The 12,587-nt window shown below is 46.2% G+C and overlaps 1 protein-coding gene across 1 annotated transcript in view; it reads left to right on the top strand.

Annotated features, from left to right (window-relative positions):
* The window catches only part of SH3PXD2A (SH3 and PX domains 2A), a 267,687-nt gene that overhangs the window by 36,528 nt on the left and 218,572 nt on the right, over nt 1-12,587 (top strand). The window contains exon 2 of the mRNA XM_075154979.1: nt 9,160-9,240. Within this exon, the coding sequence (XP_075011080.1) occupies nt 9,160-9,240 (81 nt within the window). The remainder of the gene's footprint in view (nt 1-9,159; nt 9,241-12,587) is intronic.

Genomic DNA, 12,587 nt, shown 5'->3' with positions numbered 1-12,587 from the left:
TTAGCAGCGCCTCTTTGCAATTGTGAGGCTGACTGCGCAGGGAGTTTTTGTCATTTGTGTAAGTAAAGCTATGCACCTACAGTGTGCAATAATCTGCTCTGTGCCTGTACATGAAGCAGGGTCAGCAATATCATGGTGTGGTCTTGTCTTCGCGTGGCCCCAGGCTGTGTATGCTCTAAGCACTGTACGTGCTCCATGGCTGGGAAAACACATCAGTACAACCCTGCTGGTACAACGCAGACGGGCCCTCGTTCTCAGAGCAGAAAAAAAGGTATTTGGAGAGATCTCCCACAGGCATAAATAACTCTGTGCCAAGATGTGTGAGATTTGGTGTTAACTGGAAAACAGTGATTTGCAGATCATATTTTCTCTCTCTGTGTCTCGTCAATCTTGATGCATTTAACACAGTAGCAAGCAAGTTCTTGTTAGTTCTCGTTTGACCGAGCTATTCCTGTATCCCTGGCCCCAGAGCACTCCATCACAAAAATCCCTTTGCCTTAAATATGAGTAGAGCTCTACTCATCCTATTTCGAACATCCCCCAAGTCAATTCTTCTTGTGCCAGAATCAGTTCAGCTGCTTCTTGCTTGAGTCTCTCTGATTTGGCAGCATCCTTCCGAAATTTTAGCAATCCCGCTTTCACGTGAGGTTTGATTCAGCACCGTGAAGGGAATGAAACTCTTCCCATTGGCTTCCATGGGTCTGATGACTCCATAATGGCAGTCAAAACCAGATGCAGGTTGTACCCATTTGGACCAGGACTGGATTTAATTCACAGACATTGCCCTCATCTGACCAGACAGCAGAGTGATCTCTTATAGCTGAAGCTAAAGAATGTGTTATAAAACTAAAGAGGGATTTTAAAGGAACTCATAGCTGGCCTCAACACTTACTAAAATTAATTTCAGTGGACGCAGGATGAAGCCAGTTTTGATTCAGTTTTTAAAATCTGTTCCTGTTGAGAGATTAAGGGCAGGGCAATGAAATTATCTTCATTTTTGAAAATAATTTTTAAAAGTGCCATGTCCCCTTTGTGTCTATCCTTTACCGTGCAGCCAACACGATGGCTGTAAGATATGAGAAGTGACCGGCTAGAGGAATCTTCACCTCACTTCCACATCCAGCACCGGCACCAAGGACTTCTACATTGAGCCAGACTCTTCAGGGTTGATATGTTTCTTTTCAGAACAACTTCAACTACAAATCAGTTTCTAAAACCAATTTAGTGAAATTGATGCAATTTTTGTATTCAAAACCTTTCAGTGAAGCTTACTTGAAATTCAAATATGAGAGGATCTATTTTGTGTGTTGATTGTTGCTTTTCCCAGTTCTCTTTCCTTTCTTGAAAGGAACTTCTCTTCTTTCACCAGGACATTCATATTTTGGGGTCCTCATGAAACACTAACCACCTGCTAGGGAGAAAGACACGAGCACTGAGTTAAAATAGTTTATAAATCAGATGGGATCCAGATTTAAGAGGCAATAAGCTTCAAGTGCAGCCGGATTATTTTCATTTGCGTGCCATAGACAGCCTCTTTCAGACCCAGGTGGGGCACTTGAGAAGGCCGTGAGGGAGCCAGGTTTCACAGAGAGCCTGTATGTTCTTATTTCCATTTTACGTTTGTCACTCTGCTATTCTAATGCTCTGTAGGCTTAGATGTTGTGTTTTCTGGTCATCTGTCAACTCTTAAATGGCAGAAACTCAGTCCTGTGGTTATTTTGCTTCACAAATAGTTCCATCACACATAGAAAGTAAATGCTAGTGGATAGAAACGGATTGGAAACAGAATACGAGTCCACGTTGTACTCTGCACAGATGCTCTGTCTCCCTCATGCACGTACGTAAATCTGATGGGTGGATATTGTCCATTTCTCTTGTCTGCTCTTTCCTTGCAGAGAAGCTGCTATTCTGCTTCCTGAAGCTGGGAGGTGGTAGCAGGGAAGCGACCAATCTTCACTAGTCCTGTTTCTTACTCTCTTTCCATAAGCTCTAGTTGTTGGATATGTTGGAGATAAGATAGGAGCCTTGACAGGTCTTTGACAGGACCCAGGATATTAGTCAAAAAAGAAACAAAGCCCTGCTAATGCAACACAGATACTGCATCTCGGCAAGAATTAGACACACCGTATTCTGCTCACACACCCCTAAGAATGAAGTTAAATGAAGCAATCAAACAAGCCCGGCAAGAGGCTCAGAGGCGGTTTGTAACCAAGCTGCAGGGCTCGCAGCCGTTCCAGTTCTGCAGCTCTCTGGTCAAATTATTGTCATAGATCATGGGTGCAAATTCTACTTTTTAACTTTTTATGCCTCTCTTGGCCATGCAAATGACTATGCAAAGAAATACAGTAGGGCGGATTTTCTCCTTTTGGCTTATTGCTGTGGTCGCGTGGGACTTGTTAGCATCTTCTTATCAGGAAGGTGCTGTGAAGACCTGAAGTCAGTGCTTAAAGACCCAAGTTGGCAAATGCCAAAAAGCTTGAGGGATGAAGATGAGACTAAATAGAAATTTGAACCACGGACTTTGAAACCTCATCAATGTATGAGAAAAATATGGGAGGCTAAGTATTGTCTTACTCTGCCTGTGTAAACACAATGAGCTGGATTCATCATTCAGACATAACCCTCTTACTTGTCTGGTCCATACTCCCGGAGCTAGGAAACCAGCAAAAACATCTGACCAGGTGCCTCCATACTCAAATGAGCTCTTCTTCCTGTGTTCCCAGGGACGTCTGCTGGCTGGCTCGAGGCAGTTGTTTGCTATTCTCATTTGTGTTTAAGTACCAGGATTTGGCAAAGAGAAATGGATTTCATCCTTGTTAATTCTCCAGGTCTGTGCCCATATAGGATGCAGTAGTGGGGGGGTTTTCTAAGCTAGAAAGGACCCAGCTAGAGTCTCGGAGTATGGCTGGATTCAGAGCTAGAAATTAGTTTATTTTTCTTGTACACAGAACAGATTTGATGCGGCTGAAAAGAGAAGCAGCATTAATCCAGCATTAATCCTCCTGCATTGCCATTCAGAGCTGAAACAAGATCCACAAAAGAAAACAGTGAAGGAAGGAAAACTCTCCTATCCCTTCTTCCCTCCCCCCACCCCCCTCATATGTTTAATTAGACTGTAAATTAGCTTGCAAATTGTGATGCAAACTGGAATTGCTGTATCCTGCTTAAATTGCCTGTGTGGTGGCTGCTCACAGATGAGAACTGGCGAACGCTGGGGCTGCCCAATTTGTTCCCTCCCTCTGCTTTACTTCCAAACTTAGGTACGTGCAACATTTGTCCGTGAGACCCGTGGGTTGTTTTGGCTTTTTCTCAGTTACATTTCCCCTGTTGGTAATGGAAATGCGAGCCGGGTAGAGGGATGTCTGTGAAACAACATCTGCTTCATCAAAAAGCCAGACGCCCCGCACCTGCGTGCAGCCTGCATCAGCCCCCGTGCTCGGGACTGCTGTAAGACACCCTGCCACGGCAGCAACCACCCCGCGAGAAGCTCTCCCATTTGAGACTGCTTGGGTTTCGTGTTCCTTCCAAGCTTCATCTCTGTTTCTCAGCTCACTCTTCAAATTCCTGGGGCGAGAACAGCTCCGGACTGGGGTTGAAAATAGCCCTTCCTTGGCCATGTCCCGGTTGAGTTGTGGTCCCTTGGAGACCGTTGTGCTGAAAGGTGACATCATTGCATGGCACTGATGGTGGACTTGCCACAGGCTTGGGGCTGAGGGTCTGACTTCATCTCTGTGGGAATTTCGCAGGTCTCGCAGTGCTTTTCAGGGCCTTTTGGATGCTGGTGAGTTGGGCAAGGAGCCCGCGCTGCACTCACTGGATCCAGAGTCGAATGTGAACTTTACGAAAGTCTGGATGCGATACAAGCCAAGGGGAGGCACAGGTGATGTGTGCATTGCATTCTCTGTGCTTATTCCTGGGGCATTTTACTCTCTGCTGCCACGCTGGCTCTTTATAGGGCAGGAATTGAAGACACTGGGGGCCCTCACCCTGGGGAAACCCTGGCTACTGGTGCCAGTGTCTTGTGGGGTGGAAGAAGGTACCTAACTTCAACCACACTGCTTCTGGAAGGTAAGCAGCTTTGCTGCTTCGACCTCGTGGGTACTGGAAGTGCTGTCTGTAGGCTGTTATCATTCTAAAGCTGGGTCTGGGCCAGCACTGATTTTTGCTCGTCAGAACATCTTTGACGTTAAAATGGTTATGCAAACAGTAAGTCGGTGCAGTGCCTGTACTCTGGTAATTTAGGGCACGGATGCATATTGACTTTGTGGAGGGCTGCTGCAGTTTGAGCTGTTTTAATGTAAACTCCACCAGCTACGTGAACCAGCTGAAATTGCCGCAAGTCTTGCGGGAGTCGGGCTGACTTCACGCCAAAGCGAACCAGGGAGCGTTCACATGCTGAGCTGTGCTGTGGAAAGTTTCCAGCTCACAGGCAGTGATAGCATCTGAATATGAGGGAAAAGGAGCGTCTATTCCAATTCAATCATGATTCACTGGAGGACAAACATCCAACACTTTAGTACGAGACTTTGAAGAAGCTGACATTCTCCAGGATAAAAGGGGCTGTCATGATGGTATCTGCATACAAATCACACCAGAGCGTTGGGTTTTTGCATTCATAAAACTTTCTTAATAGCTGGTATTTACTGTAATTACTTATTAAAGGTTAACGGCGCCCTCTCTTATGAGTGCAGGCGTATTTCTAGTTTCTGCTCTGCAATCTTGTCTTTGCCAATAGCTTGTGTATTTGTGGATGTTCTTATCCTGGTCTCATCAGACTTCTCATTTCAGGCATTTATCTTCCACTCCAGCTCATCTGGCTGTAGAAAACAAAACATGAGCCTTTAAAAAGCTAATTGATAAATCAGCCACAGGAGAATAACCTGAATTCTTTACCTCTGGGTTTTATGCCAGCTGGAACTGGATATTTTCCATTGAGAACAAGACATTCAATGATAAAGCCATGCCCAATGACATTTGAGTGAATGCTTTTTGTAGTAGGAAGTCATCTCTTCTCATTGCTTGGGGTAGGCAGTAAAGGGAGAGCAATGACTTCAGTTTGCAGTAAATTTTCTGCTCTGTGGTGGGTAAAATAGAAGTTTCCCAGAGCTAGAATTAAACAATAATTAGCAGCTGATAAAATCCCCCTGACGTCCTGCACCTTCTTTCATGCAGCATGAATATTAAGAGCTGCTTATCAAGCTCGGTTCCTGATTGATATTCTCCAGTTTGTACAGGCCCGCTTCTTGTTTCTCTGAAGAAGTGTTTATTTTAAAATACATTGTAGACTAAAAAAAAAGACTGGAATTGTGAAATTAAAAATTGAACGTTCTTAGTGGCTGGATCATCCAGTGATTGTGCAGTAAGTTGTTTGTAATTTGTACTTCAATTATTATTTATTGCTAAGGACTGTTTTTTTGATAAGGATTTTTAAGGTGAAGCATTTGCAGCTGCATTTTGACTTCTTTAAGGTCATAAACATGGCAGATATGTAAAGCAAGTCTTTTTACCTTAAGTAATTAATTATTGTAGTAATTGGTAATTTGCAATCACGATTAAAGTTTAGTTCTGTGCATGTAGGGACTGTAGGAAAACACTGTACTTACACGGAAGAGCTTGCTCCAAGACATGTAAGATGCTTTGATTTTATCTTCTTTTATCAAGAAGCAGCGTGCCGAGGACCTGGGCAGGACCAGCTGTGTGCTGGAGCGGTGGCTCGCGTGGCTCAGTTTTGGGGAGCTCTCGGATGCCACAGAAAGCCCTCCCTCGGCTCTGCAGGCAGCTCGCCGGAGCGATGCTGGGCCTGCCGGGCATTCGAGCGTGGGACGGCTCTCCATATTTATCTGATATTTCCTGCTGCCTCCTTGTCCCGTTGCGTTTGCATGACCTCGGGCTCCCCCAGGACTGCTTTTCTCATTCTCCCCTGGGATATTGTTGATCGCTTTCACAGCGACCCGTTTTAAGATCTGAGCAAAAAAATGGCGAGGTAAGCTGATGTAATGTTTGCTGCTCATGAGAAGGTTATGGGTCCGACTAAGGCAGCAGAATTGAATAATCACCGAACTCTGTCGCTGAGGGAGAGAAATGTGATATCTAAGGCTTTTGAACCCTCTAGACCTTGCTTTTAAAATCTGGCATTTTACAGATCTTTTTCAAGCAAACAGTTATTCCCCATTATTTTAAATGGTGGCTTTTGAGAAGCAATTTGATTTACGCAAACAAGCAAAGAAAATCAATAGCCATTTCAGATTTTGCACCTGCGTCCCACCAAGCAGATTTTGAGCCCATTTGTTTCTCGCTTCAGAGAGCTCCAGGTTATGATTAAAGGCTTTTCTTGCACCTGCTATGATCTTCCCATGAAATAAATAGAAGTCAATGCATCTGTATGCTGCCTGATTCATCACTTGCTGAGCTTGAAGAGACCTAAGGCTCAAAAAGGTTTAATTGCTGTTTTAAATGTGCAGCAAAATCCTGGCTCGACTGAAGTCAGTGGCAGCTTCATTCCCGCAGAGCCCGGATTTCAGAGCTGGGGCCGTATCTGCACTGTGCAGCGGGGTCCTGTCCTACACCCGCTCCCTGCACCAAACACATCCAACCTCTTGCCCAGAATATCCCTTCGCACCCAGCTCTGCCCCACCTCGGGTGATGGGGGTGTTGGGCCACTTACTGCACCACTGAACAATGCTGGACTCTTAAAGCAAGATTAACTCCTGTCCGGAGTAGATCTCGATCAAGCAGACTTGCAGGATGTTAAAAATTTCGGGAACACATAGTTTTCCTGGGTTCTGAAGAGTAGCATGGGGAAGCCTGAAGTGCCATGAAATTCAAAAAGCCTGGGTGTCTGTGGCATATGTGTTTTGTTTCTAGCTTCTGGAGAAAAGATGCATAATTAAAGAAAAAATACAATCTTTATTTGCATGTACGATATGTTTCTTCTATCCCTGTCTTGTCCCCTTTGTGAGAACCCGGGGCCAGAATTACAGTATCTGAAGTTGCTTTTGGATCCCAGTCAGCTCCCATCTGTCATGATCTGTTTTTAATCGAATGGGTTTTCCATCTGAAAGTAGCTGTTGGATAGAGAATGAGTAGAAATATTTGTGTTGTGAATTAGCTCAGAGTGAAGCTACAAACTTTTTTTTTTTCCCCACAACAAACACATGGAAAAATATTCTTCAGTGTAGTGTGGCTGGCCTGAAAATTGGCAACAGCAGCTTCCTTCCCAGGCTCTGACTCCTCTGGCTTGTCTGCCTGGGTAAGATCTTTAAAGGAGACCTGAAATCTTCATGTTACGCAGTCTTATCTCCCCTTCATGAAGCAGGGCAGTGCTGGTGTCACCCTTCTGTATATGGGCACTGCGGGAGGGAGGTTGTGTGGCTTGGTTTTCCAGGAGAAATAGAGATGCAGCAGATGAACAACCTGGGTTTGCTGAGAGTCGTGCTCTCACCCCTGGGCAATCTTTCCTTTGCCAGCCTCGATGGTCTCTGCTCTGGCGGGAGCAGCAGATAGGTTTGGTATGGTAACTGAGTCAAATTCAGGCTCTTAGTCCTTACCCTCAGTGCTCTATGAAAGGCCCCAGATCTCCTTAACAGTCTGTGCCCAGCATGTCCCGTTCTCAAAAACCATGAAATTGGACTGCAGGAGATGGGGAGCAAACTGCCTTGAGGACTGAACGTGGTCGTAACAAGCAGAGAGGAAAGTGAGGCTGCAGGACCTCCATGGTTTCCAGGACATCAGATGACACCTCTCTCCTACTGGGAAAGCAGAAGAAGAGAAAAATCCCTTGGTCCTTGGAAAAGCATTGTTAAGACTGTTCTTCAACGTCCCTCCAGGGGTTTTAATGCAATACCTTTTGTCCTTAAAAGCACAGAAGCAATTATCCTGCATCAGCGCCTTGGAAGATGGGCTAATGTCCTGGGGGAGATGGAGAAGAGGGTAATGCTTATCCATGGCAAAAGGGAGAGCTCCTGCTGCAGCGCTGGGGCTGAGGGAGGAGGGATGCTTTCCTGTTTCCTCTGCCAGATCCTTATCTCGCTCCATTTGTGAAACCTGGAAATTGCTTTAAAGACCCAGGAGCTGGCCTAGCTGTGATTTCCATTACATTGGTGTTGTGTAGTCACCCTCAGTGGTCACCCTTGATGGCTCTATCCTGTGTTTGCTGAAGTCCTGTTGTGTATCTCTCATGAAGGCAGCAGGACCAGCATTTGGCCTGAAGGCCAGTGTATGAGAGAGCAGAATCTGGCTCATTTTTTCCTTTTTTTAAAAAATGTTTTGTAGGTGCTAGGGTCAAAAGGAAACATTTGTGTGTTTTATATATGTGTGTGCATGCGCGTGCGAATCATTTTTTATCACAGCTTCCGGCAAAACAGTGTTTCTGTAAGATGATTGTTTTGGGCATGGATTAGGGCTGGACAAGGGAAATCCTGGGCTTGTTCTGGGCTTGTGTTGCTGTTTCCACCGATGTAAGAAAACAGTGTCTCTCTCATTGACCTGCTTTATATGACCTTCGAATCAGTCTGATAGATGCCAGAGGTGCCGAGTGGTGCGACGTGACTCAGCAAGGGCTGCATGCTATAGGGTTGAGCTGTTGTCGCGGTGTATGGGTGTGCGTAAGCAGTTGCGTTACGTGGCTGTAATCCCACAACCCCCCTGGAGCTGAGTTCCCTTTGAATTTCCTTGTTGAGCTAGAGCTATGTTTTGCCTGGGAAGGGCCATGGTTGCCTCTCCATATACAAGGAAAACCTGGAGCATGGGGCTGGAGATCAGCAGCCTGTGATGGGCTGTTGCTTCAGGAGTAGAATAGCTCTCCTGACTGTGCCTGCAACATGCCCTGGGGCCCTCCGGACAGGCAGACGGAGGGGGCAGGGTGTGCTACCAGGGACCAGAAAATGTGCTGTCACTCCATTAAAGCTTTCATCCCAGGGAGAGCAAAATCAGCGGGAGCTGGTGATGGGGATGGGTGGGAGAACACTGGGTGCTCTCCTGAGACCTCTGCTAAAGGGCAATGGCTTTAATTTAGGCTAGTCCTGCACCCAGGGTTATATTCCTCATTGCGAGCAGCAGCGGCCAGTGAGATGCGGATTTACCTGTACTGACTGTTCAGCCTTTGGAGGTATCCTGGGCTTCAGAGCCCACCTTAACTTGTATTTTCTTTTCCCTGAACAGGTCTATATCATCAACGTAACATGGTCTGACCTGACTTCTCAGATCATCTACCGGAGATACAGCAAGTTCTTTGACCTGCAGGTAAGTCTGTCTTGTCTAACATAAAATATTATTTCTACTCACACTTCTAGTCCTGTTTCCAGCTGGGTTAATAGTGCCTTTAAATAAGGTTTTGTGCTTGTTTGGTCTGTTACATGTCATGATCTTGAAACTTTTCAGACTCTGTCCTTGTAGGGTATAAGATAAGTGGGTGGTATGCTCACAGTGAGTAACTTGTACTGTAAAGACATTTAAAGCTGACATTTTCATGAATGATTCCTATTGAAGAGGGGAACTAAGTTTAAATACTTCAGATGCACTTAGAACAGAAAAAGAGCTATATTTTGGGCCCCCAGAAACTACTTACCCAAATCGCTGAAAACAACAGAGCTTTTGCACACTCCCACAGCAGTTCAGTAATGGAGATGGCAGTGGAAACCTTCCAGACCCTCCTCCTAACCATCTACCCAGCCAGCCAGTGTCCTGGCTCCTGTTTCGTAGAGCTCCCTTGCCGTATTCTGTGCTTGTGTATTTAGATTTCATCGAAAGCTTTCTTGCTGGATAGCTGCTGACCGAAGTCTGAAGCCAGGAAATGGAAAAAGTCCAAATTACAAAGTTTCAGTGTGGGCATCAGCTACTACATTTCTGGTACTGCTCCCAGGCACCTGCATGGGTAGGGAGAGCTTTCTGGCTGGTGTCCTATTTAGCAATAATCCAGATCCATTGATACCTTTGTATCATCGTACCTTTGTAGGCAGCAAAACTGTAATTGCTGGGGTGAAAACAAAAGCTGTGGTTTGACAGACTCCTGAACTTTGGGGGAAATGTTGATTTTGGGCTGGAGCTTGTAGTTGGAACTGGGCTGTGGTTAGAATATCAAGTGAGTCCTCACAGCTGACTGGGCTGTGTCCTGGGAAATAACATTGAGCCTTTTTGCCATGATAAATTAGGAAAAAAAGGATTCCTTCCTTTGGTACCTGATCTGAGATATCTTGAAGAGTCCTAATTTCATCATTGCTCCCCATTTATGCATTATTTCTGGTACTTGGACATCTGAAGCTTGCCTGTTTTGCAAGCTGTATGGTTATGGCTTCCTGGCTTTCCTGGTGGAAAACGGGACCACTTCTATGGCCAGGCCCGATTTCTGTGTTTGCGGTGTGGCTGGAAAACAAAAGAGGGATGTTCTTAAGCTTCCTCTTCTGCCTCTGTCCAGTTCTTACTGGTCTGAAGCACCAGGCCTGCCAGTCCCACTGCTGTGAAGAGTATGCCAGCGGCTTGTATGAGTATGTGTATCAGTACACACAGAGTATGTCTGTGCTGGAGCTACCTGCTGAAGATGCACCGCTCCATAATCACAAACATTTGTTGTCAGCTTGCGGATTGTGGCCAAAACTGTTTCTTTCTCTCTCTTCTTTTTCTTTTTGCCCCAGTCCTGTTTTCATGTATATGTTCTTCTGGGTCTCCTGGCCTTTCCTGGTAGGTTTGAAAAGTTCCCATCAAGCGTGGAGTTATCAATGGGGTTAGTGTGTTGGACAGGAAATGATGTCTCAATCAGGGAGTGAGTCCTGAAAGGTCCCATTGATAAGTGCAAGGGGGCCTAGCGCCAGTGGAAAACTCCTGCTTGCACAACGCTTCTCCCCCCACGAGAAAATACGACAAGAAAGTAACAAAATTCCCTTCCTTAACCCTTTTCCCTCCCAGGAATCTCTGTCAGAGCCACTGCTGCGTGAGCAGTGACAGCCCTCTGCAACAGCCCCTTTGGCTCTTGCAGCGTGAGGTGCACAGTTACCGAAACTGAGGTCTTCACCTGGGGTTTCCATGGTCTTGTTGTCTCTCTGTAAACATGTCACTGTGGCGATCTGTGCCTCAGTTTCCCAGCTGAGATGGGACAAGGCCCTGTGTGCTCAGGCTTGTCATAAGGTGCTTTTAGACTCCCAGAGGTGATTCTGTTTTTTTCCTATTATTTTCTTCTGGGCTCTTGATGCTGCCAGAGCATCTCTGAGGTGAGGCAAGTGAAATGGGCTTTGGGGCTTGAATTGCAACCTGTGTTTACAACTCTAATGAAGCCTGCAAAGGGAGTTGGAAAAGCAAATTAAATGTTAGGGCATTTTGGGAAACTTGTGGCTTCATGTGCAGTGATTCTTCCTCAACAGCAAACGCTGCGTTACCACAGCATGTGGATAAGCAGGCACGGAAAGCTTCATGTAGAAGCTCTGCAGCCCCTTTTCCAGCTGCTTGCAATTGCTCAGGCTTAATGCTTGGCTAATGGCTCCCTGTACCTGGTGGACCTGCTTCTAGTGTCTCTAGCTGCAGGCAACTGCAACAGGGAGACCTTAGCATTTGTAGGAAAATCCTCCTGGTGTTGTAAAGCAGCTGTTTCAGGGTTTAGCAGTGGAGGGTTCTCCATGTTTGTTGTCTGAACATGGCTGAACTGTAATGGGGCTCTAGGCTGCGCTGCATCTTGCCTTGCAGACAGTGATTCCCAGTCACGTTAAGTTTTCCTGAATGGAGGAGCAGTGTTTCCAAAGGAAGACCCAGAGCGGAGCCTTTCATGATGAAAGTTGGAGAGCAACATGGGGGTGCCAGCCCACATTCCCCAAACCCTTGAAGGGCTGAACCTGGCTCTTGGTCGTGGACCACATGGCAGGTGTTGGGGGTGCCATCTGCTTGTTGAGGATCAAGGTAGTCTCCTTAGATCACCCTCACTGTGCTCCAGATAAGGAGATGACCTGTGATTTCCAGATTTTTGGTGGAAGCTTGAACTTCTGACCTAGCACTGGTTAGACCTGGGTTTTGCAACTTGATACCACGCATGGTAATGTGGCCTTAGCATAATCAATCTACTTCGGTAATGTCCCTTCTTATCCGCATGTGGCCCTTCCAGCAGAAAATCAAGCAAATGCTCAGTGAGTAAAGCTCAGCTGATTTGCAGGCATCACTCATGTCCAAAACAGCTGGAGTCTGCGGGTCTCTGCCAGCTCCACTTGTCCCAGTGTGTCCACGACAGAGCCGCACTTCAGGGCTTCCTAAGCCTGCACGTGTCTCGTTTGCTCTTGACTGGAAGTGGAGGAACAAGGGCTGACTTGTAATGACTTAATCAGAGCTGCAGTGCCTAGTGTTGACAGTGACACTGGATAGGACCCATGGGGAAACCCTGGGGGCTGCCCAGGGCCAAGGAGGGAGGCATACAGATAATTAATTTCACTACTGCAATTTCATGTTTCTTTAGAATTAGAGAGCCTGCCCTTCCCCGAATGGCTGTCTCTGTGGTAAGTGGCTCAGTGGTTTTGAGAGTCCTTGCGTTACTAGATACTGCGCTTTTTGAAACACTTCCTAGCAAATCCGCCCAGGCACTGCAGGCAGTAAGAGGCTGCTCTGTCCCAAGGATT

The sequence above is a fragment of the Calonectris borealis genome, chromosome 7 (genome assembly GCF_964195595.1).
Source record: "Calonectris borealis chromosome 7, bCalBor7.hap1.2, whole genome shotgun sequence".
NCBI classification, from domain to species: domain Eukaryota; kingdom Metazoa; phylum Chordata; class Aves; order Procellariiformes; family Procellariidae; genus Calonectris; species Calonectris borealis.
Note: the sequence above shows the minus strand (reverse complement) of the source record. Positions and strands in the feature narration are given on the sequence as shown.